Source organism: Talpa occidentalis, unplaced genomic scaffold, assembly GCF_014898055.3.
Source record: "Talpa occidentalis isolate TD23 unplaced genomic scaffold, MPIMG_talOcc4v2.1 talOcc4.10, whole genome shotgun sequence".
NCBI classification, from domain to species: Eukaryota; Metazoa; Chordata; class Mammalia; order Eulipotyphla; family Talpidae; genus Talpa; species Talpa occidentalis.
The window spans coordinates 49,377,859-49,404,499 of NW_023600993.1; the positions used below are offsets into that span (position 1 = coordinate 49,377,859).

At 38.8% G+C, this 26,641-nt stretch overlaps 1 protein-coding gene across 6 annotated transcripts in view; it reads right to left on the minus strand.

Annotated features, from left to right (window-relative positions):
- Positions 1-26,641, minus strand: part of SUCLG2 (succinate-CoA ligase GDP-forming subunit beta) — a 458,258-nt gene that overhangs the window by 315,136 nt on the left and 116,481 nt on the right. For 5 of the 6 annotated variants that reach the window (XM_054695406.1, XM_054695410.1, XM_054695402.1 and 2 more), the window contains exons 3-4: positions 3,592-3,691; positions 853-943 (exon numbers count right to left, since the gene is read on the minus strand). In XM_054695406.1, coding sequence (XP_054551381.1) covers positions 853-943; positions 3,592-3,691 — 191 coding nt within the window. Of the gene's footprint in view, positions 1-852; positions 944-1,246; positions 1,401-3,591; positions 3,692-26,641 lie in introns of those variants that run through there. The other variant, XM_054695429.1, reaches the window with a different exon arrangement.

Below are 26,641 nucleotides of genomic sequence, written 5' to 3' on the forward strand. Positions count from 1 at the left end.
GGTGGAGCCTCTCACCACCACGGGGGCCTTCCAGGCTGAGGGGATGAGCCCAATGTAGACACATAGCACCCATACTCTTGATATCTTAGTTTGAGCTTCTTTTGTAATTGACTTGCAATTTGAACATGGGTCCTGCATTTTTGTTTTGCACTGGGTCCTATAAATCAGGTAGTCAGTTCTGGCACTGGGAAGGGGGCTGGAGAAGGGGGACATAGCAAATATGAACAGACTAACAGGAAGGAGAGTCAGATCATGGACTCAGCTCTGCCACTCACAATCTCATAACTGAGGCAGGCCACTCTGCGTATTTTACCTGAGTGTGAGTGTGTGTGTGTGCATGTGTGTGAGTACACACATAAAGCACCTGTTATTTGCATCCCATATAATATATCCTTGGGTGTCCCAACAGACCTCAATGATACAACATACTCACAGCTATAACTATGATGCAAAATGGAAGTAATCTCAAAGGACACTTAAAAATAAAGACCACAGCAGGTAATTCTGATAGAAAGGATAAGGGTGATACTGTCGGGGAGCAGGCAATGTGCCTCTCTGAGTATAAAAGTGGTCATACTAAGCCCCATTCAGCTTAAACAGACCAGAATATATACGTTCTGAAGGTTAGTCACTCACCCTACCTACTGTTACTATATGCTGATGATAATAAAAATATGTCCACATAAAATTTTTTTTTTCTCCTCGAGGTCATATAGCACATACTAAACAGATTATATGAGGTTTAATAAATAAAATGGAACATCACCAAATACAATGCATCCTTAGATATCAAAACCAAAGTATGATTTTCTTTTCTTCTAACCACATAAAAAATGACCAAAAGCATTTTACCTTTTTAACTTTTACACCTTCTTTTGGAGTTTGTTTTGTGGCCAGATTATATCCAATCATCTGTTTTGCCAGTTGTTCTACAACTTTAGGGCTAAAAGGAAGGGGTGGGGGAAAAGAAGAGAAAGAAAAGAAAATCAATGCTTATGTTTAAAATCATTTGCATGCAGAGTCCATATTATGTTATCACATCCACCCTGCGTAGGATCTACCCTCAGCTTCACATGGTTCACAAGATTTTCTTCTCATATACTATGTATAGTAACAGAGACTCAGTGGGAGCAAAACATATGTGAATTGAAGGGAAGGAAAGGAGGAAAGAAAGGAAAGGAAGAAACACTTGTAATTTTCAACAATCATTTGAACTCATTCATTCATTCATTTCTAATCTGCTTACTTGAATTCGAGATCACAGGTGCTCAGAGTCCATCCTGGTAGCTCTGGGCGCAAGCAGAACCCGGCCCTAGACAGGAAGCCCTTCTTCCATGTGGAAACCTCACAGTCACTCCCACTGGGAAACTGAGACATACCAGCGACCCTTGTATGCACATCTGTGGGGTGAGAGAGTGTAGCCTGATCCCCCTCCATTTTGCAACAGAAAACACGACTAGATTAAAACTTCAGTATAAGTAGAATTAAAGTCTAACCACTGTACTGCATTCCCTATTCAGAACAATTAATGCACTAAATCACAATCCCTTATGAGAATTAACTGTTAACTCACTGAAATACACCCCTTATTCCTGTAACAGAAAAACGTTAATAAAAATAGGGGTTCCGTGTTCCCTGCCCCACCTTATGAAGGGTGGAGCTGAGCAGCGGGATGATGCTAGAAAAAATTTGGAGAAGAAACTTGGAGCTTGGAAGAAATACATGGAGCAGATCATATGGAGCCGCTTGGTCCAGGCTTCAGACTTGCACCAGGGAGCTGAGGGACATGGCAGGAAACAAGTGGAGTCAAGACATGCAGAGACTTGGGAGAGATACGTTCTGAGAGACCTGAGGGGAAGCTGACAGTGGCAACCTTTATCTTGATTTGTACTTTGATTTTGCTCCTTTGATCCCACACTTGTCTGTCCTCTTCTGCCCCTTTTCTGTGGTTCCTTGCCAGAAGGTGCTTTAAACTTGCAGCAAGCTTTTGGGCCTCAGCAGAGTTGGGGCAACTCTGTTTGCATTTACCCACAAGGGGGATGGATCATTTTGGGTGTTTCTTTGGGAAACTGTATTGCTTCTCTTCTTCCCTTTCTATGCATACTGAGCTATTAAAATTCTTACATACTAAGAAAATGCTTTGTCTTTGGGATGCATATGGCAGAACCATTTTGGAGGATATAAGTTTGGGGGTCCAGGGTGCTCCTCAGTCTGCAGTCTAACATTCCCTCCTTATGATTAACTGTTAACTCATTTCATCTGCACTCCTGGAAACTTGGAAAATTTCTTGTGTTATATCTCTAATAAATTCTCTGTGTTCCCCTGGGGTTGACAGAGGCATCAGAAACATCTGCTGACTGCTGAGAAAGTACCCTCTTGGGAAACTGAACACCTTCACTCCTGCCCCTTAGGCTGCATGGCACCTCCTGTGGCCTGGATGTGTGAAGCCCTACACTTCCTTTACAATCCTCAGCCCTTTATAAAATCCTAGTACTCCATCCATCCAGGGAGCAAGTTGTTTTGGTGTACCTGCCCACTGACTCCCTTGATGCCCATCCCAAATTTAACCCCTTCATGTAAAGATATTCTTTTGATTCAGGTTTGGCTCTATGGGCATAAGGCAAAGACCTAGTTTGGTCATTTATTTTTTTTTATTTTTTAATGCATACTTTCTTTTTTTTTTTTAAGATTTATTTATTTATTTATACAAGCACTGGGTACAGTCAGAAGCGCAGGAGGGTGAGAGAATTCACCAGAGCCATAGAGGGGAACAGAACAGGCAGACTGACGAAATACACTGCTGAGTGTAGCAGCGGGCAGGCAGGAAAGGTCTGTCGCGCCATGTGGGACCCTCGCCAGCGGCCAGGGATTGAACTGGCTCTGCAGAGGCTGCGGACAGCTTTGCAGCCCAGCGCTCAACTGCTGCGCCACCAGGGGAGGCCCAGTTCGGTCCTTTATTAACAGGAGGAAACCTGAGTCCTCGAAAAAACCCACCCACGGGAGGAAGAACTTGAAAATTCCAAATAGTGGCCCTGGTTGAGCCAGGAATAAGGCTGAACAGAGAGATGTTATTTGAGGGCCTGCTGTATTGTCCTTGAGGGGCTATGGAATGTGTAAGAGTGAAAGTAAATAATGAAACATACATGAGAGAGAGGGGAGGAATGTGCTAATGCTGGAAGACATGGGAAATACAGCTGAAAAGACAGATTCAGAGAAGGAAGGCTTGGATTAACAGGCGAGGAAGGGTGACCGAGGCCCCTGGAAATGGGAACCAGTGGAGTTTCTTGAATGAGGGGATGATGTTATGGAAGCAGCACGGAATTTCCAACAGTATCATTTCCAACATTTATAATGATTCATTGATGATCAAGGAAACAAATATCAAATTTTCACCAAAGTAGTGAAGAAAAATTTGGGGGAGAGCAGAAGAAATACGGGAGCATTGTGTGAACACTGTATCTATCATTTGTTTTTTCTACTTGCAATCTGCTACTTCCACACCCACCCCGTTATTCGTTCTCAGTGCTCCTTTCATTCATGAGCAAGACCTTCCATAATTGCTCAGCCCAAAGATAAGGGTTTAAGACTTACTCTTTCGTTAAATGAACACCTCCTTTCAAACCACTACTGAAGACTCCTTTTCCTCTTCCTCCAGCTAAGATCTGGGCTTTTAAAACAATTTCCTTTGCATCTGAAAAAGAAAATGCAAAGAGGGGAATTGACTTTATGTTCTTTTGTTTTCTTTTTTAAAAGAACAAGGTAAGTGGTAATGACATAATTTCCAAAAGTGATAAACAATCTCTCAAACCAACTTTGAAAATGAAGACAAAAAAGAACTTTAAAAACATATTGTTTCACATTAATTAATCAATTGCTTTAGATGAAATTTTAAAAAAATCGATGTACTTAAATATACAGTCTGTTTTTTGAGGGCATTCAAGTATTTCCTACCAGTATTCTCTAGTACTCAGCCATCTCAAGGGAAAGCATGACATGTTCTTTTGAGTGTCAAAAGATGTAGATAAATCCAGGCCAGAGATATTAATTTTACTGTGTAATGATATCCCCAAGTGGCAGAGATACCAACCTGCCAGTCAGAGGAGCAAACTACCTGTCAGCCATCTGAGATGTCAAAGGCAAGACTAGATTACATGGGAGGGAGTTTTAAAGAAGAGATGTATAGGGAGTATTTAATAATTGCATTCTTAGAAACCAATAGTTTTCTGAGCAGTTGTTCTATATATTTCTAGGGCTGAGTAAGGGAGAAAGCAATGCATTGTAACTAAAAGAATAGTTTTTAAATCTTAGCAGGGTAACAAAACATTTCAAGGAAAGTGCTTGTGGAATCTTCATTTCTCAACACCTCTGGAAAGAGTAAACTGACCTGAGATCTGAGTCACTAAATTCAAATATCTTAACGGATCTGGAAGGGAAGCTGGGTGTATGAAACATGACAGAGATGGGACCTTCAGCAAATAGGGCAGTTCCCCTCCTCTACCACCAAAGAAAAAAAAGAAAAAAATATGAGCATTTAAGTTTTCTGGCTTAGCACACCAGGTTTAGAACCCAGAGCCCCAGTTTCAACACAGTCTTCATCCCTACCCAGTTGGGTGGCATTCAACAAGTTATGTACTATCTTTGAGACTCACTATGCACAATTATGAAATGATGATAAGGGAGTTGTGTTAAGGAATTAAATGAGATAATATATGTGAATATTTTATTCCAGGAGCCTGAAAATTCACAATTGAAGACTACTGCCATGATCAATTAGTTCATTAATAGCCTTCATATCTTGTAAAGAATCAAAGGATGACTTCCACTTCGGAAGAAACGATTTAATAAATAAACAGTGGTTTGTATCTGCTGCCATTCATGTAGGGTGACAGGCCCATAAATAATGGATATTCAGCTATCACTGTCCTGTCATTGTTACTCATAGTCAAGCAAGCAAAGGTTCAAACAAAATGGCCAAGGAAGGTTTAATCATGTAAGCAATGGAGAACTATAGAAGGATTTGACCTATTAGGTAAAACAATCACCTCAGCCGATGCAGACAACATTAAGGTTCATTGCCCATATTGATTGCTCTTCCTTTCTCCTAGATTGTCTCACACTCAGAAAACCAGGGTTCGCCTTCTCTCAGAAGCAAACACGGTACCTTCTTTGCCATCCTCTGTACCTTCTAGCAATAGCTTCTGCCCCAGATATAAACCATCGTAACAGAGTGAAACCTTAACTTACAATAAACCGATTTTCATAAAACTGAGTAGAAGACAAGCTATTATGATTATTCATTATCAGAACCTCAACAGGAAAGGAAGTAAGTAAAATAAACATATTGCATATTTAGATTACTGAATGTAATAGTAGTGTAAGTAAGGATCAGAATTTTTTTTTTAAAGATTTATTTATTTATTTATTTATACAAGCACTGGGTACAGTCAGAAGCGCGGGAGGGTGAGAGGATTCACCAGAGCCAGAGCAGGGAACAGAACAGGCAGACTGACCAAAGTACACTGCTGAGGGGAGCAGCGGGTGTGGCAGGAGAGGTCTGCGTGCCATGTGGGACCCTTGTCGGGGATCAAACTGGCGCTGCAGAGACTGCGGGCAGCTTCGCAGCCCAGGGCTTAACCGCTGTGCCACCAGGGGAGGCCCAAGGATCAGAATTTAAACAAACCTGATTTAAAATTTCTAACTCCACTTCCAATCACTTTCTTTGCAGAGAAGGCTGAGATTCAGAAAAAGAAAAGCTGCATACTTGTCTTTAAAATGGTCAAGCAAAGTAATCTATAGTATTAGAATAGTGTGAAGAATAAATGAAATATAATAGGTAAAGTGCTTATCTCAATGCCTGGCCTATTAAAAGGAGTCAAAATATGATAGCTATTATCATGATGATTTTCAGCAATTAATTTTTTAAAACTGGCATATAGGGAGACATTTCCTATTTCTCTTTGGAAGACATTAATGGAAAACTACTTTTTGCTGTGTACTCAAAATTTTAATTGTGATCATTTCAAATTCTTTAAAAAGGATAACCAGCATTCCACTGCCATCATCATTTTTCATATGCTTGTCATCCAGAAAAAAAAAAAGAAATGCTTTTCTTTCCAAACTTTAAAGCAGCTAAACTTGAAAGTCAGACAGAATCCCTAATTGGGCATTGTTAATTGGCACTGCATAGGTTTGATGAGGTAGGCATTAACTATCAGGCATTAACTATCAGGACAACTAACTATAGGCATTAACTATCAGGACAAAGAAATAGCTGTAACCTCAAGGAAATGTTGTCAAGTCGATGTTGCACCATTTGACCAAATGTCAAAGGATTCTATGATATCCAGCTGGTAAAACAAGCAACCGCTTCAGAGACTATGAAGTCATATATATCAGGGCAAACAGAAAAAGAAAGAAACAGACTATGTTCAACCTAGATACATCTTCTGCCACTTAAACAACAGGCCAAAATAAGATTACTAAAATCTCAAATGCTAAAGCAGTATAGCATGACAGGAGCCCTAAGTAAAGCAAGTTTTTCAGATCTTGAGGAAAACTCACATGATGTAATTTAATTTAATAGCTATCTACTTAAAGTGTTGAACATCAAATAGCCTAATCTTGCTGAACAGTAGAAAGACTTTTCATTCAGTATCAACTAAGTGTATTCATACTTAATGTCACTGTCTCCATTTTACTCATAGATCTGATTTCTTAAAAAAAAAATACACAAATTTATAGGGGTTGGGGGGGGCAATGGATTTTTGTGGGTTGTTTTGGCTTTTTTAATATTATTTTCCTACTCCTATTCCCAAACAGAACTACAAAAGATTACCCCAACTTTTGTTGGAAAACATATAATGATTTAACCATACTTCCAGATTAGCTAAAAAACAAACAAAAACAAAAAACACAGAGCTAAGGAGAACACCTACTCTAATAGATTTTGCATGGAAAGAGAATTCAACTATACACTGATAATCAAATTCTGAGTTGGAATAACCCAGGTTGTATAATTCCAAATTCCTTGCTCTTAACACTACTCTTACATGCAGTAGCCTAGATATGAAATATATTCACTTTATATTGCTCCTTTCCTGCTGAATTTTTGACAATGAGCACTGTTCATGGCTAGGATTCCACTTGGCTTAATGGAAACCAGTTTATTGTAACTTACATTTATTTTATGTAAAATGCACTGGAAGAGATATTTTTGATAAATTTGTAACAGGGAAGACTCTGAAATACCCTATCACTTAAAACAATTCTTACGGCCACTTCGAAAGCCATGAACATCTTCTACTCTTATTAACTTCATTAAAATATGTTTTCTCAAACATTCCCTTTCTCGTTCTTTAACACAAGTGTTATAGCAATACAATACAATAATTTGGTTTTATACCTATTTTATAGGCCTCTTAATCCCATGCTAATAATAAACATTCTTAGAAGCATTATCAAATCTAAAAGTTAAAATATTAAATTAATTAAGGAAGTCATAACTAAACGACATAATTTTTTTTTAATTAGGCAAGCTTTGTAAAACTAGTTCACTTTGTTTTTTAGAAATGACATTCTGAAGGGCCTCCCCTGGTGGCACAGCGGTTGAGCGCTGGGCTGAGAGGCCGCCCGCAGTCTCTGCAGCGCTGGTTCATTCCCTGGCTGCCGGTGAGGGTTCCACAAAAAAAAAAAAAAAAAGAAAGAAATGACGTTCTGAAAACACATTAATGCAAAATAATGTTCACAAGACATAGTTCAAATCCACAATGCAAAAGAACCACGGTAAATGTCTGAAAATGTTCATCAGGAATGTTTATCAAATATCAGTTAGAATGTCATTTTCAACTATTTTTTTAAAACAGCCTAGTGATAATGAAATATTTGTATTATTGAACTGATTTTTATTTGGCATTGTTCTCTTAAAAATACAATACTTTTGGGCCTCCCCTGGTGGCGCAGCGGTTGAGCGCTGGGCTGCGAAGCTGCCCGCAGCCTCTGCAGCGCTGGTTCCATCCCTGGCCGCTGGCAAGGGTCCCACATGGTGCGCGGACCTGTCTTGTCGCATCTGCTCCTCCCCTCAGCAGTGTATTTCATCGGCCTGCCTATTCTGTTCCCTGCTCTGGCTCTGGTGAATTCTCTCACCCTCCCGCGCTTCTGACTGTACCCAGTGCATGTATAAATAAATAAATAAATCTTTAAAAAAATACAATACTTTCTTAGATGCAAATGTGGCAGTAGACACACAGCAGTCAATGCTGATTATAAAGATCATCTATTTCATCAAGAACAGTTGACTTGCTGGAGGAACTGTGACTTCTAAGATTCACTAACTAATGCAAAATTGGCAGCCCCAGTTTTCTCACACTTGCATGGGAAATTTCTAGCATGGCAATCATCTTTCGTGGGGTTTGATGGAATTCTTACTTGAGAATGTTAAAATGTACTTTATATTTACCTACTGCAGGAATGTAAGGAGAAAGGAGAGGGTGAGGCAAGTGAAGAGTTGGAGATAATACAGAAGGATGAACCTATGTAAATATACATTTAGGGTGACACATTAGAGACCTAAGTGCCAATTTCCCAAAGGAAATGAGCCAACTTCTGTTTTTCATTATGACTCCTGAATACAAGCTTAAAATTGAAGAACTGCCCATCTTCAGTCATTACTGCAATATCTCTTATAGGATGACTCCTATTTCCCCAAGCAGTAACTAGTTTGCTGGGAATAAGATAATACTGCATTAACTTTTTCCATATGTTCAAGGGTCTCCTTGGGACTGACAATTATTCAGTTACTTCAACTTTACACAGGTCTGATATGGATTCATCAAAGTTGAGACAGGAAATTTCAAAAATATAAAATATCAGAGTAAACCACTTCAATATGGGTCACAAGTTCAAACTGACAGCATTAAAGATACATCACTTCGCCCCCAACTGCTACCCATCACAGTATTTTTTTTTCATGGTTTATATTGTTTTTTTTAATTAAATTTTATTTTTTATATTCCCCATACAATTACAACCCCCTTATTTTAACCCCAAGCCCTCCTTTCCCCGCCCCCCACCCCCCATAGTGTGTCTCTGGTTCATAGTTGTTTGTTGATTTTGATATTTTCTTTCTTATAGTTATTCTTTTTCCTGGTCCCTTATTTAAGTTTTCTAGATTCCTGCTATGAGTGAGACCATCTGGTATTTTTCTTTTTCTTTCTGGCTTATTTCGCTGAGCATGATCCCTTCCAGCTCCATCCATGTTGATGCAAATTGCATGAGTTTATCTTTTTTGATTGCTGAGTAATATTCCATGGTGTATATGTACCACATCTTCTTGATCCAATCATCTATTTTTGGGCATTTGGGTTGTTTCCAAAGCTTAGCTATTATATATAGTGCTGCTATAAACACAGGGGTGCAGGTGCTCTTTGGAATTCCCATCAAAGTATTTAAATTGCACAAACCTAAAACAGCGATTTTCAAATCTAAGTAAAAGATGGAACTATGACAATTATTTTATGATACAAATAGGAAGTTGTCCATGGAGACATTATTTCACATTAAGACATCCTTTACTGGTAAGGAATTTTCTTAAACCTTAAATTTCCTAGTGAATATGATAGCCAATTATTTCCACATTATATAAAGCAATTCCTTCACTTTGATAATGGTGGGGTCATAATACTATCACTTTGAACAGTTTGTTGATTATAAGGGTAATAATATCTTAACAAAAATTACACTTTTATGTTCAAGGGAGTAATTTTAATTTTGGTTCCTATAAAATTTCTAAATTAACAAATCATTGTTTTTAATATTACCATACTTTAAAAATATTATTTATTTATTACTACATTCTAGGCTTCATTAAAATTGTAATGATAAATTAGCCTACTCTACTGATGTTGTCCCTGATGTTAATGTTTTCATAACTATTAACACATACTACGTTGATGATAAAATTTTTAAAGCCAGATAAAAATTACCTTAGAAAGTTTCTATTCAGTTATGATACCTTTCTTGTTCTATAGTTTAATATTAATAACCTACATTTTGCCTATTAGTTTAAAAGATGTATTTCTGTAAGAAAGCTTAAGGATAGCACACCCTGATATTGAGGCAAAATCACTCATGTGACCTTACTCAAGTGTCAGCAGCTAATAAGACAACAATCTTATTTGTGTAAGATCACAATTATGAAACATTAAACCAGTCTTTTGCTGGTTTGAAGTCACTTGATAAAATTGGTATTTTTTCATGAAAAAACAAGTTTCTTCACAAGAAGAAATTTCCAGAAGAAATATCTACTGTATTTTATACAGATTAATGATATTGATAATAAAAATATCTGTGTAACATTTGTTGCTTCAATAGATCCCGGAAACAGTTATAGATGATGAAAAGTACTGATGAACACCAATTTCTACAGTATTGGTGGTACAAAGAAAAATATCCTCAGCTTTTCATGAGTGGGCCATTCAGAGGGACTTCTGACACAGAGTGACTGAGTCCCTGAAGGCACAGTTTTTTCCTTTAGAGGAAAAAGGGAAACTGTCCACCAAAAATCAATATTTTCCCTGATTTTCAAAGCAAAGATAAGTTCTGTCCTGGTTCAAGTAGGGAAGCAGCACTATTGTGAATTATGGACAAGGTATTTATTATTATAGGAGTTAAAGCTTACACAACTGAGGGTGATGCTGAGAAAGGGAAAATCGGGAAGTGGGAGCTGCAGGATGACAGAGGTCATCAGCCACGCAGTCAAAGAAACCAGCACATCCAGAAGCCATGGAGATTAGGACTTGAAGCCCAGTCTCACATGATGGTCCTCGGCCCAAGTTCATTGTCACAGTCAGCAGGAGGGAAAATCACTGAACATAGAGAGAGACAAGTGGGGATAACCTGCCAGCACATCTACATCTGCCCATCACCACAGCAGAGTAATGGCTGAATTCCAATTCTCTAAAAATCCCTCCTTTGGCTAACTCTAATATGCAATGATCCATGGAAGGGGATTCTGGGAAACTCAGTTCCAACTTAACCAAGGTGACACAGTGTAAACGACCTCTGGTGCTGATAAAGACACCTGAATGAAGGCAGAGCCATAACTGTCACAGGGTCAGGATGAACAGTTCTGAAATTTCTCTGAGTACCACAGCATCCTCCTCCTTCAGAAGCAGACAACTGGAATTACCTGATAGTGAAGACATAAAAAGGCACCTCTTGCTGATCTTAACCAATGATAACAAGATAGGGGAAAGGTGGTTATGCCCAGAAGTGATATGAGCACATAAATTCACAAAGGTTTTATTTTCAGAGCCAACTGGAATGACTGTGAAATCGAAAATGCATGTAACATATACACACTGCCTGGCTGCACCCATATTTAAAGATGTTTCACTTTCGTAGTAATAGTACCAGTATTCTGAGCTCCCCACCTTCTTGATTGAAACATGCTCTCTTCCCAAGTTTTTCTTATTTAAGCCAGTTCTTCTTCCCAAGCCATGCACTTGGTGAGAGGTGTCTCCGCAAGGTACTATCTGGAACCTGATCTGCTGTATCTTGAGTGTCCTCACTGTGCTGCCCAGGCCCTTGTGACCACACACTTTCCCCTGGCTTCTCCCTCTCCACAATCAAAAAAGATCCTCAGCTTCTCATAAGTGGGCCTTTCAGAGGGGCTTCTCAAGCAGAATGACTGAGTCCCGGAAGGCACAGCTTTTTCCTTTCCAGAATGGTCGCTCTCCCAGGGAGCACTCATTCTCTAGGGGAGACTGGTTCAATCAGGGACCACCTTCATTTAAACATGGGAATGCTGTGTCCTCCAACCAGCAACCCCTGCTGTCCAGTCATCCCCTTTCCTCACTTAGAAAGATCACCTCCTAGGAACGGGTCTGCTCTCCACACAGCCCTGCTCTTTAGAGACACCTATTCTCCAGACAGCCCCGTCATACATCCTCTTTTCCAGTTGCACAGTGCATTCAGATTCCTACCCCAGACTCCTGCCCAGTGTCCATCAAGGAAAAGGACTAGGGCACTTGTTTCAAGTTCCTGATAAATTCATGACGGTTAAAAAGCACCTAGAATGTTCTAAGATAACTAGGTTCATCAGCCCAAAGCTCATAAAAAACTCTTTGACAAAACAATCCCACTTCTATGAAAATCAATGGCAGAAACAGTATTTTCATAGCAGTATAATTATAACAGTTAACACTGAAAACATGCTAAATACCATTAGCATGTGGACATTCAAGATTGGGAAAAGAGACTATATGTACACATAACGAAATAATGCAATACTTATTTGTATAATACAAACCTATGAGTAAGTGTACCTTTATGTATAAACATGGGAATATGCCCAATGATTGGTATTTTAAAAATAAACACATTTGTGAACAGTTCTATAGTCATAATGAAATCTAAATCGACAATAACCAACCTACTTACTAAGGTTATCTCAAGAGACAAGGAGTGGTGTTGAGGGTAGAAGGTAACATTTTCCATTCCAGTTTAATTATTTTGTAATTATCATGTGTGGTCATAAAAATAAACAATAAAACTTTAAAATATGAGATAAACAGAGTAGTGTGTCTTGAATATTGAAATGTTCCTTCTGTATCTGCTGTTGTAGCTTTACCATATGGGGTCAGGAATCACTGTCTTCAAAGAGGCCCCAGGAGACATCTTCAGGAAGCATGCCTCCATCTCTCCTAAAGTCTCCGGAAACATGAGCTCCTAAAGTCTCCGGCAAGATCAAAGGTGGCAGAAAAATGTTTTGCCCTTTCAAATCAACTATTGCCTACTCTGTGAGAACCTGAGAATTCAAAGACTAAAGAAAGCCATCACCATTGCACTTCGGAAACTAAAAATCTACTGGAGGAAAGAGAAATAATTAATTACTGAATATAAGGAATGGTATAATGTTAAGAAGAGGACCTCCCTGTTGGCCTAGGGGTTAAGTCTCAGCGCTACCACCTTCACAGCCCACCTCTGAGGCCTCAGTTCAATCCCAGGCCAGGGAGCTAACCCACATGGAGCAGCAGACCTCTCCTGTCTCACCCGCTGCTTCCCTCAGCAATGTATTTCAGTAGATCTGCCTGTTCTGCCTCTCTGGTGAATTCTCTCACACACACCCCATACCTCTGGCCTATACCCCAGTTCTTCTATGAAAAAATAAATAAAATCCTTTAAAATTTTAAAAATAATAATATTAAGAACAAAGTACAGTGAGAAGTGGAAATGATGTCAAGTCAACCCGGGCATAAAAATAGATGAAGAAACATAAAGTGAAGAGGAGTACTTGATCCCAAAGAAGAGCTGACAGTTTCGCAGGTAGGTAGGGCCGGGTAAACAATTAAGCAAAGTTTATTTGTTTGGCTTTCTTAGTTTCCTATTTAAATTAATAATTACTAGAGTGCCACTTCATATAAACCAGTATAGTATGCCAAGGATTCTGGATGTAAATGTTTCAAATTTGTTATTTCATATATTCAGTAAACCTCTACATATTAAAGTTCATTGTCCTATTTTCAAGAATAGTATACAAATGGAAAAATGCATTTGTATCCTTTATTGAATTTATTTTTTTTTTTGCCATAGGTGCCTTTAACATGTGCAGTAGTTTTATCATGGTGTTCTTAAAAAAGCCCCCAGTCAGGCATGCTAACTCTCCAACAGGGTGCCTATGAAAGCTCCCCCAGGCTCAGTGAGGTTCAAACTAAGCAGACTTTTTATTTTTTTAAGCTTTTCTTTTTTAAAGATTTATTTATTTATAGAAGACCTGGGGTACAAGCCAGAGGTGCAAGAGGGTGAGAGAACTCACCAGAGACAGAGCAGGAAGCAGAACAGGGAGAAGGACCGAAGTACACTGCTGAGGGGAGCAGCAGGTGAGACAGGAGAGGTCTGCTGAGACATGTGGGAATCTCCATGGCCATCTGGGATCGAACCAATGCTACAGAGGCTGCAGACAGCTTCACAGCTCTACGCTAACCCCGCTGAGCCGCTGGGGAGGCCCCAAACTAAGCAGATTTTTAATAACAGCATTAATAAAGTTATATCCACCCCTTTCTATACTGCAAATAAACACATATTCCAGACTTAAATTTACTACAATTCCAAATGCCAGAGAGAGAAACTCCCAAACAAAGGTCTGGTAATGTTGCCATAAAAAGGAACCCATGAGGCTTTTATTTGTCATTTAAAAGTGGTCAAGTGGTTGATGACACACTGGAATTAAATAGAAGCCAGGAATGCCCTCCCAAGAGAGATGAAAGATCGTAGAACATTTTCCTATGATACACACATTTATAGAGGTCCAGCATAATTTGTTATGTCGCTTTCAAATTGCACTGAGTTTTAAATTGCAATGTCTTGCTCTTTTATTGCTTGTCCAGATCCATTCATTGTGTCTGAAATCTAAGTCTATTGCTTGAATGTTAAGCACAAAGAAAATTTTAAATTGCATGCTAGAGGATGAAACAGGGCAATTTCAGTGAACTAGAAAGACTTTATATTTAGCTAACTTTCAAGAGCTATGAAGGCCTGAGAAGTAGTTACTTATTCCCTATGCCAGCTTTTTTTGGTTTCCTTCCTTAGTTTCTTTCTGCCCTTCTTCTTTCTGCCCTTCCTCCTTTTATTTCTTTTGCTTCCTAGTAATTATTTTCCAACTTATTTTACTGTATTTCAATTAAAGCTGAAATAATGACTTCCAGTTTCAACAGCTGGAAAGTTCAAAATCCATGATTACTTGGAGGTTTAAACTGACTTGAAATTCCACCTCCTATCACACTCTACTCAGAATACTCCCAAATAAGGCCTTGAAAACTTCAATCACTGTGAGCACTCATTGCCATACTTACTTCAGATGCCATACTGCCTCAGTGGACCTACTTTCTTAGACTGTCTTCAGAGCAATTTTTCTGTCTTTGAAGCATTCATGCTAAGATAGGCTCTTCTGGGACTTTTTTGTTTCTTATTGCAAAATGCCTGTTTGAACAAAATTTCATACTAGAGAAAGTCAGGTTAAGTGTTACAAACAGAAAATTAAAGAATTAAACTGGTGTGGATTTGGCGTCTTGGAGAAAAGTAATAAAAATGTCTGAGTAGAGTTTGTAGTTGGAACACTCAAAACAACACAGGAAGATACGCAAGTGCTAACTGTATCCATATCTGTAAGACTAAAACAAAATTCTGGCAGCCTCTAGGTAGTACTCCAATGGTTTTGTGCAGAGATATCAAGTCCTGACTCACCCTTGAGCAACCAAGCAGATCTAGATGAGGTTACTCTTTGAAATCCAATCATTGCAAGACGTGCTCCCAAGATTCGCATTTCAGTATGTACAGCAGGTGGAAAGCATCTCTCTCTACAACTCCTTGCTGGCAGCTCGCTCTCCTTCAAACGGGACCAGTATTTTTTCTACATTCCACATTCTCCCTCAGCACTAGGTTTTTGATTTGTTTGTTTGTTTGTTTCACTGTTTTTGTGTTAAATTCCAATAGCATGATATCAGACATCTAGAAGTAAATAGCAAATCCAAAGAATCACCTTAAAATATTCTCTTTTTGTCCCCAGTGTCAGTGTCCTGATACCCAGTGGCAGTGTTTTCCAGGCCCATGATCCTTTCTCTTTACCTCTCAGCATAAGTTTGAAACAGGCTGTCACAAGGCATAAACATGATTTGAATGTGGGGAGCTGCAGAGATCTACAACCCTCAAGGAATTTCCCAGAGCGCTTGTCCAAAAAGCTAAAAACCAGATAACCCCCAAATAGAAGATGGCCTTATGCAAAGGCAGCAACTTTTTGCAATCAACTAAATTAACATGGACTCGTGGATGCTGCGGTTTGACAAAGCAGATGCCACCTCTCCTCTGAAGGTTCTTGTAGTTCAAAGGAGATGCCAAGAGGGACCCACAGAGCCAGGGAGGGCTCTGTCAGACTCAATAAAGATACTCTCAGTGTTGCTAATCACACACCTCACATCTTCCCTAGTGTGGAAAATGACCAAATGAGAGCGGTGGATGACAGCATATAAGGCACCCTCAGCATACAGAGATTCGTGTATAGTTGTCCCTTCCTTTGCATTGTGGAATCATCATCACGGTGTTCGTTAGGCATTTACTAGGGAATAAGATTTGTGCTGTGTATTCATTATCCACATTCACAAATAACCCAGCTAAAGTTGAGTTTTCCAGAGTCACACAACTAAAAAGAAAGAATTTCTGAGCCAAAAGGTAATTTCAGAGGCTGTTTTAACCAGCTTGCATAGTCTCCATACTGGGTTTTCCCACCAACATTTTATTATGAAATTTTCCAGTTAATCACATAGAAAAGTTGAATGATGAATAAACATCCATATACTCACCACCTAGATTCTAGAATGGCTAACAATTCATTTCACTACATTTGCTTTAGCACATATCCCTCCATCCATCTGTGGTTATAGCAACAGTAATGTTTTGTTTGCTCGGGGAAAACTATTAACAATAACCACACAAAGGTGTTTCCTCGCACCACATCTGCCCTGACATTTTTGGTATGGCTATTCCATTTTGATCAGAGAAGTGAATTCCTGAGGATACTTGCAACCTCCACAAAAGTCAGGATGATGACTGAAGCCTCAGTCTGGTGTTTACATGATGGAGTGATGAAAATGACCTCCTTTACCAAAGTTTTTCTGTGCTATCAGTGTCAATGTCACTTGTCTGAAGCAGAACATGGTGGACTCCAGATTTTCAATAAGCTAGCAGTGTTTTTGAAAGAAACCTTCCAGAAATTATTAAGCCAAAACATTTCTGGATTACAAACTAGAGTATGTTATTCGTTTGCAAACTTAGCCTTAAAAAGTTGGAAACGACATAAAGCCCATATCAACAGTGGTTATCTATAGGGGGTAGGGTTCAAATAACTTTCACTTTCTTCTTTATAGTTTTGATATTACCAGCATCTTTTTTACAAAGACTGTAGGCTTTTTACAATCAGAGAAAACAGTTTTAGATTTAAATACGACATGTTTATTTTACCTGGCAAGAACAATAACATTATTTCTAAGTGGGTTAAAAGCCTTCCTATAATCCAAAATGTATGCTACTGAATATACACACTCTCTCTCTCTCTCTCTCTCTCTCTCTCTCTCTCTCTCTCTCTCTGTACTTGCAACAGAATATAAGTCTGGAGTGAAATATACTAATTATTTGAAGGGGGAAGCTGTTCTTAATGACAGCAAATTTGTTACAAAGAACATATATTATTTCTGTCAACAAGGTTAATAACAAATTTTTTTTAAATGAACTCATTATGCATGAGATTATATTGGTGTCTGAGATGTATACAGAATACTGTCATTCAGCCACGCTGGGCACACCACCACTTCATTTCCCAGCAGTGTGATGCAGAATGGAGAACAGGTGAACATTCCTGACACTTCTCAATTCAACAGCAAATCCTCCAGTTTAAGGCCAGGAGTGGAGTTCCTTGGGCCTGGGGGCACATACATCTGTGCTTGTCAGAGAGCTGCATCTGACCCATTCGGGGAACATGAAAATTCATCCTGTGAAACTCAGGACAACCGCCCCTCAATTCACCTCTTTCGTTAAAGGTGACATAAAGGGATTAAAATGCCCCCTTGTGGTGCCTCCAGAAATAATTTTCAATGTACACAAATTTACTCTTAAGTCCCTTCTAAAGAACTGAACACATTGGAGTCGATTTCAGGGCTATAATATGTTCACCATCCAGGGGTCAGACAACTTTGAATTAGAACATAGGCTTCGCCACCCCTTTACTAGCCAACTGATAGAGCACCAGATTTTCTCACCTATGAAATGAAGCTAGTAAAAACAATGCTTACCTTTCAGAGTTACTAGAACTGAATGAAAGAATAAAATACATGTCAAGTACATAACACAACAGCTTACACTTACTTACACTAGTTTATACTTATGTTATTAGATATGAATAAATGGTAGAAAAGGATGATAACAATGAGTCCACTGGGCAAAATAAATAAATCTATTATTACCTTTCATAGGTATTAAGAACACATAAGATACCTACGTCATGTATTTTTACCGATTATCCAGAAAAAATAAAATAAAATATGCTGATTGTTGATGAGAACATACAACATCCTATCAAGTTTAAAAGGCATTGATGCCTGTAGAGCAATCCAAAGCCTCCAGACTATTAGCACTGCCCTTCCACCTCCCAAATGGACTATCACTTAAGTAAAATGAGTATATCTGGACTTCAGATAGAATTGCTGTGACACAATTGCCTATGAGGTTTTTATTTATGTTTGGACAGTGTTTAGTTCCAAGGTCTGCATGTTTTCTTACTTTCTTGTCTATTTCCCTTTTCATGTTCATGGCTGTCACTTGGCACAAACAGCCTTGTCCACCTGGCACATTCCTTGGCAGAGTACACGTCTCCTGACTCCATCTGGAGCTGCTCCATTCCAGGGCTCATTAGCAGGCAGAGGCTTCCACCAGCACAGCGCCTTGCTCCCCAGCACCAGCACTGTGGCAGCCTGCAGGGCAGGGAACATGACCAGCGCAGCAAGCTGGACACTGAGCTGCTGGCATTTTGTACATCACCATTACAGCACATAGCTACTTGTCCTTCAGTGTCATTATGCTGTTGTTACTATCTTTACTATGGTAGCTAGGGTTTTGTTGTGAAGTGACTTGACAGTACCACATATTCAGCACTATCACAAAGAACGACTCAAAGGACATCACAAAACTTGTCTCATTTAATCATCACATCAGCCCTCTACGGGAAATACTACTGCTAGAGAGCAGAACACTGAAACTCAGAGAAATAAAACCCCTGTCAGGATCACATTGTCAATTCCAGAGCTCAGGATCCAGCCAGAGTTAAAGTACCACCCAGACCACCTGAGTAGGACCGCTTCTAACCCACAACCATCCAAGTTTGGGGAAGTGAAAGAGGTTGGGAGGCTGAGAGTTGGCAAGCTACCCAATTGCAAATCTGACCAGAATTCCTGGTAATGGCCTCTGGGGTCTACTAATTTAAATGTAGAAAAGGCAGAGATCTGGGTCTCCTGGTGGCACAGGGGTTAAGTCTTAGCACTATCAAGCTATTGCCCTGACCTAAGTCCAATCCCCAAATAGGGAGCTGACCCACATGGTGCAGCAGACCTCTCCTGTCTCACCCACTGCTCCCCTCAGCAGTGTATTTCAGTAGATCGGCCTGTTCTGCTCCCTACTCTGTCTTTGGTGACTCCTCTCACTATGATCCCCACCCCTCACCCCTGGCCTAGACCCCAGTTCTTCCATGCATATATAATAAAAATAAATTAAAAAAAAAAGAAAAGGCAGCGATCCAATAACTACAACAAAAACCAAAACCTCCCATTCTGACCTATAAGAAGGTTATGACCATTAGGTAACTCACAGAAATTAACAGCTTCAAGAATAATTCCTTTTACTGTCTCCACAATCAAATGCTTTTGTGATTTAATATACCCAATCATCTTATAACAAAATAACCAAGCTCAATCCCTTAGTGTATTTCCTCAGTACTTTCATCATGCATGTTGGAAAAAGACAGCAGTAGAAATTGATGGGGCACAAAAATCTGAGAGTAATTATGTAAAGTCAAAGGCAATACTGCACCACTTTCTCTGTAACACTGGTACTGCAAACAGGCATATGTATCACTGTCAAGCATAAGGGCTCCTGGATTTAAATTTCGGCTCAACTCTTTAACTCAGATGTTTAAAAATTTAAAGTCACTTAACCTTTATAAACCTCAGTTTTTTCATCTGTGAAATGGAGAGGGAAACAGTAAATATCTCATGGGTCATTGGGAGAATTCATGGATTCAATTCATAAGTGCATAATGCCTGGCCACAAAGCAGGTGACTAACCAATGTGGGTTTTATGTCTTACATCATTTGATTTGGTCCCAAAAGGTGCCTAAGCTAAATAACAGTGCCTAGGCTAATCAATTAAACCTTCATGTCTTCTTCTAACAATGGCTTTGTTGTTTAAGCCCATACTAGGTGACAAGCAATATATACATGTCCCCCACTTTTTGATTATTCCTGTTATACCACTTTGCTTTTACCAACGACATACTAGTTAGCACCTGTTTACACTACCATAAAAATCAGATTTCTGCTTTTTTAACAAAACACAAAAAAAGTGAAACAAACATTCTGCATTGGTTTTGCAAAAGCTGCTTCAGAGGAGCGTGCACCCCCAGCAGCAAGAGCAGCCCCACTAAGCTCTTTCCCAGGAGCTACCTTACACAGGCAGTGCATGGATCAAACCACTCCTGCTCTTACTCTAGATTACTGTTATTTTAGGTTTTATTTGCTATTTTTTTAGTATGATTTGGTAGGTTATTTTTGGATGTGGGAAAGCACAAATATTTTTCCATGTAAAATAATGGGAACTGCTTCTTTGCTTTATGCCATTTAAGCTAGGAAATGTTCCATAGACAACCTATTGATATTTTTGAGAACAGGGAAACACTGTACTGTGTGCTTTACATCTGTATCTCTAATTCTCCCAATAATCCCATAATTTAGAAATTATCCTCAGTTTATAATTGAAAATATTGGTGTTAAAAGGGCAGTAACTGATTTGTTGAGGGTTCTGGCCTCCAGTCTATGCTTTTTCAATGTATCTTCCAGCCCAACCAGGAGGGAGATGGAAATGTTATCTTGCTTCCCAGGGCAGCAGCTCATCTGCTGAGGGCTGGCAGTCCCTAAACATCACAATAGCCCAGGCAGTGTTGCCCAAAATCAGCTCTGGTGAGCAGCCTGTCATCCAATTTCTGCCAGAGTGTACTCCTATCCACCACAGATCTTTAGCCAAAGAGGCAGGGGAACATTCCCTGTGTCAATGTGTCTAGCAAACTAAGGGTAGCTTTGCTGAGAAGAACCTACTGTGGCTTTAAATAAACTGAAAACATGAAATTGAAAAAATGAAAAGGATTTTTTTGTTATAATTTTGCATAACCCCTTAACTTGCAATTCTCATTATTCTACTTAAGAGTTTAAAATTTTAACATTCACATTCAAGGGGGGTTTTTGGTTAAGGTTAAAACAATTCAAGCTGCACACACTAATAAACTCCCCTCCAATATCATTTTCAAATTAAATTTTTCTTAGACATTTTACACTGAATTTATAAACCAAATGTTTCCATTTTCTTTTTTATCCACTTTAATTGCCTGACCAAGAAAAAAAACCTTCTCAAGAATTAAAATGCTCCAGTAACTCCCTAACAAATTACATGATTCAGTAAACTTTAAAGGCATTACAATACGATTTATCATTTTTGTCAAAAACTTCATCTTTCAAAATAAAAATGACAAGAGTAATGCCAATTACCAAATTAAACACATAAGGTAGTATCATTGTCCACTCTTATTCTAACAAGCCAAATTCTCTTAAATATTACAAACACACCAACTAAAAAAAGTATGCAGATAATTTATAATTGATTAGACTTAATCACATGGGTTTGAGGAATTTTATTATCTGTGTTAAATATCTTGAGATTATAACCCCAAGAAATTCAGTTTGCCTTCAATTAAAAGTAATTTTTAATGTGATTCTAATAGGCAATAGATTCTAATAGGCCATAATTTATAGTTGCCACGGAAATGAGAACCCAGAAACAGAGTGTTCTCTGTACATAAGTGAGGTTCACTCACCACCTAATTCTGCTGAATTTCATCTGATTCCAGAACTTTTCAACCACCCTCTGTAGGGGATCAGTGATTACCTTCACTTACTGCACACATAATTGGTTGTCTTTATCTTTTAAAGAATGTCAACTGCCTTTTTATTATCTGAAACTTTAATACCACTCCACGAGATGCTCTATATTGTACTGTAATTCTTTTAAACATCTATAAATTTTGTCACTTGATTTAGGAACATTAAATTTAGCACTAATTGTTCCTTTTGAAGTTTGGTGCTGGCTTCCTTTACACATTTCTTTACTACCTTATGGATTTCCTTCTTGTCTAGCAGGGGTAGTGTTATTAGAATTAGGGGTTCTCTGTGAAGCAACCAAAAATTTTAAATAAGATAGTTTATTTTTCTCATATATAAAGTCTCCAGGTAAGTTGTTAGTTGGTGTCAGAATTCGACAACTATCATAGTTCCTCAACATATCACTTTGACTTTATGATCAAACTGGCTGCCACTAACCATGACTAAATCACAGGTCCACAACCACACCAGCTACTAAGGAGATTGGAAAATAGAACCTTTAGCAGGCAGCCGTGAACGTAGTGAAACACTGAGGAGTCCCCTAATACCAGTCACCAAGGGATGCTGATGGAAGAAGGGGAAGTTGTTATATGCCTTCTGGAACCAAGGACACAGGATTGGGGCCTCTATGGTGGCTCAGGGGTTAAAGGCAGGGCTATCAAGCTACAGGAAGCCACTGCAGCATGAGTTCAATCCCTGGAGGGCCAGGGAGCATCCCACATGGCACAGCAGACCTCTCCTGCTTCGCCTACTGCTTCCCTCAACAGTGTGTTTCAGTAAGTCTGCCTGTTCTGCTCCCCACTCTCTCTGGTGAATCCTCTCACCCTCCATACCTCTGGCTTACACCCCAGTATGCATAAATAAATAAATATTTGTTTCATAGAAACTAAAAAGGAACATATCCCACACTACCCCAAAACTGAAGATATTGGAGGGGATGGAAGTGGTGGGACAGGTACAAAATTGGTTAACTGGTCATATTGATTGGTCACAATAAATTGATCCTGGAAGTAATTATATAGAAGATAATGAGAGCCAGGATTTTCACTGCTGGAGGAGTATTTCCAAACATGGAAAGGTGGGAGTGTAGAAGCCTGAAATTTAGAATCGGAAGCATGTCAATACAGTCACAATATTTTTTATAACAAGTACAAAGTAATGGTTTTTGATATATGTATACCTAAGTGGAATATAGAGAGAGCAGAATGAAAATATATACTTTACATATGTTTCAACTTTGAATAGCTGGGTGCCAGGGGTGCCAATCCTCCATGCAGATGATAATCCATATATAACTTTTGACTCCCCAAACTTAACTGCTAGTAGCCTGCTGTTGACCAGAAGCCTAACCAATAACATAAACAGTCGATTGACACATATTCTGCATGTGTCACAGAGCAAGTATGATACATACTACACTTCTACAACAGAGTAAACTAGAGAGAGGCTAATCTCAAGAAAATACATACAGTACTGGAATGTGTTTATCCACACCATAAGTTTATGTCATCTATTTGTAAAAATATCTATGTATAAGTCGACCTGTGCAGTTCAAATCCATGGTATTCAAGGGGAACAGTGTGTGTGCATGTGTTTGCCTTGGTGTGTGCGTACACTTTGTGTGAACACATACATATCTGTGCATCCATGTTCATACCTGTGTATACACACACCCAACTCTCTTCTAAGATACCTTAAAGCAATGACTCCTCACCAATACAGAGCACAGTCACACATCCAGACTGATTTTTAAGTACAACCGACTAAAAGAATCAGAGCTTCCTAGGAAAATAGCTGGTAACAGGGCTGGAACAAGAGAAGCACAAGTTGAAATGAAGACATCTGGTGCCAAAATATAAGGAAGTACTCAAAGAAAGGATTACGGCATGTTAAAAAGACTGAAAACAGAGATGATCCATGGAACAAGACAAGAATTCATAGGGTCTTGCTGGTATTATTAAGCTAAATAAATAAAAGCACAAGGAAATACTCTCCCTAATATTAGATTACCAACTCATAAACATAGGACAAATGATGGAAATGAGAATCACTCACTGACAAGCATCATATTTAACTGACTCAGGCAGGATGGTCCACGAAGGCTAAGGTTGGTTGGTAAAAGGTAGATAGTGATGCAAATCTCAGAACCTCCCCACAACATTCTTATCAATTATAAAGGGAAAATGGCAAATCTAAGTAAAGAAACCTGGCAGACCCCAAAATGACCAGTGGAGGGCAGGTCGTGTACTTCTACCGTGACCCACTGTTAGGCCTCGTTAGGCCCTTTTTACTAAGAATGCAGAAACTGAATGTGGTCATGAAAAAGACACTGGATGAACTCAGATTTAGAGACATACTATAGAAAAGGGCCTGGACACTTTTAAACAAGAATTTGAAAGACAGGGATAGACCCAGGAAATGTTCTACAAAAGGAGATAAAATAGAAATGTCGGTTAAGAGCAGCATGTGTTCCTGCCTTGGATCCTGGGACAGAAAAGAAAAAGATGCTGTTGGCACAACTGGTGAAATCTGAATGGATTTTGTGGACTGGATATAGTGGTGTTTCCTGTTTCCTGGCTTGGAGGAATGAATGGTGATGAAGTTGCAGAGGTTGCTCGTTTCATAGTAATAAAGACCAACCACAATATTTAGGTTGATCAGGTATCATATCTGTAGCTTGCTCCCGCATTAACAGGGAATCTAGGAAAAGTAACATGGGGAATATTGGTATGGTATTTAAAATTCTTGGTAAGTTTGAAATTATTTTGAAATAAAGTATTAAATTAAAAAAAATAATCAGGGTTGCATTATTCAGAACGAAGGGGAGCCCTGATATTGAGAGACAGCTAATGATCTCTTATGGTCAGGCCACAAATCATGCCACTGTATCTGCATAATTTTCTTGGCTTTGCTCGGCTCTATAGTGATAATCCCTCTTCCCATGGTTTCTGCCTCAGTTGTTCATTTGAGCTACATCATTTACTTTCCTCTGGCACATCTAGGCGATCTCAACCTGCCTTAGAGCCAAATCAGACAAAGTTACCACAGGCAACATATTTTGAGCTAGGTTACAAGGTATTTTCCCTTTTTTTTTAACATTTATTTATTTATGCATACAAGAACTGGGGTACAGGCCAGAGGTGTGGGGTGAGAGGATTCACCAGGAGAGTGGGGGGCAGAACAGCCAGATCCACTGAAATGCACCGCTGAGGGGAGCAGCGGGCAAGACAGGAGAGGTCTGCTGCGCCAAGTGGGTAGCTACCTGGCCGGGGATCAAATGCATGCTGCAGTGGCTGTATAACCCCTTGTGCTTAACTTCTTGCACCACCAGAGCGGCCCCCAAGGTATTTTCAACATGATAAAATTTGCATATCATTTAAGAATTTCTTGACACAATTCTGTTGAGAAAGAAAATGTGCAGAAATAGAAGAATCAAGGTAACACACCCAAGACAACTGGAGAACAAATTCAATACCCAGGCAGCATAGGAAGCGTGAGACAGCAGAAACTGTAAAAATTAAAACAGAAAGGAGAGCAAGTTTCAAGGATACAGTTTTGGATTATTCTCCAAAAACTCTGGTCAATGAGTCTTTAAACAAGAATTCTACACTTGGCTATGACAGGTACAATTTAGGTTTGAAGAACTATCACTTAAAGGAGAAAGAAAAAAGGCCAGGAAAAATTTCCTTCCCAGTTTCTAATCCATGAATTCTGTCCTGGATGACATAATAGAAGGTCAGACATTTTAAGAAATACTAATATCACAAAATATGTAGTCATTGATAATACTGCTGTTAAAGTTATGATGAATAAAATTTGTGTCATAAAATGAAGAGAATATAGTTAATATTTTTTTAAATAAATACTTTTCTCTTTTTTCACATTCAAATTCATAATCCATAAACATTGACTGAATTCCTATCACTCTGTGCCTCAAACACCAAATGAATTAAATAACCAGTGTCCTCACTAAGTTTGAGAAGGGGACAGAAATATAAATTAAGAAATTTAATTTTTAAAAAATTAATTAAAAGATCTGATGTCATACAATGTCAGTAAGACATGAAAATTTTTCTAAAGGTTTACTAAAGGAAGTACCAATCCTTAGGTTATATTTTCATTTTAATTCATTTTATAATATATGAAAGTTAGGAACCAAATTACGAAAACCAGATACACTTTGGCTGTGGACTTTACTGTTTAAATATATCAAAGCATGTGTGACCAATCACTCAAATTATTGGTTCCAAAGTCCATGGCTGAGCTGTGCCTGAATTGTCTGTAGTGTCTCATAATAATTCAGAGATCCAGAAATAATTAACCAAAATCCCAGGAATTAGATTCAGATTTCAGTATTTTTAAACATTCCACAGTGGCTTTTGATGCACAACTAAGTTTAGGAGTTCCTGATTTAAATCACTGTCACTAATTTCAACCCCGAGTGACCTTAGCTCACTACACTAGTTGGCAAAATAAAAACCCTTCTATTGGCTGTAAAATTCACAAGACTGCTGATTAATTCATTTGAATATGATTAAACTGCTTCCCTCTACCCTAGGTTTGAAATATTTGCTACTGCATCTATTCTTAATGCTATTTCTTTCCAAAGCCTACCCCTTTGACCTCTGTTCATCCCTCTGGCCTCCTATATGACTTACAGTTACTTGTTTTATGTGCAATTACATCACGCTGAGTATGAGGACACCCCACAAGCTGTTAGCTATATTAACTTAATAATAGATTTCAGGGTGTGATTTCCAATTAATTTCATTTTCCATATGCACATGCAGCTCTATGGGAAGCCAGAATTACAGAGTAGCCATATGGTGCCTCATAAGTAACAATTAAAACTAATTTTCTATTCTTTGACACTAAAAAAAAAATTATACAGTTTAAAT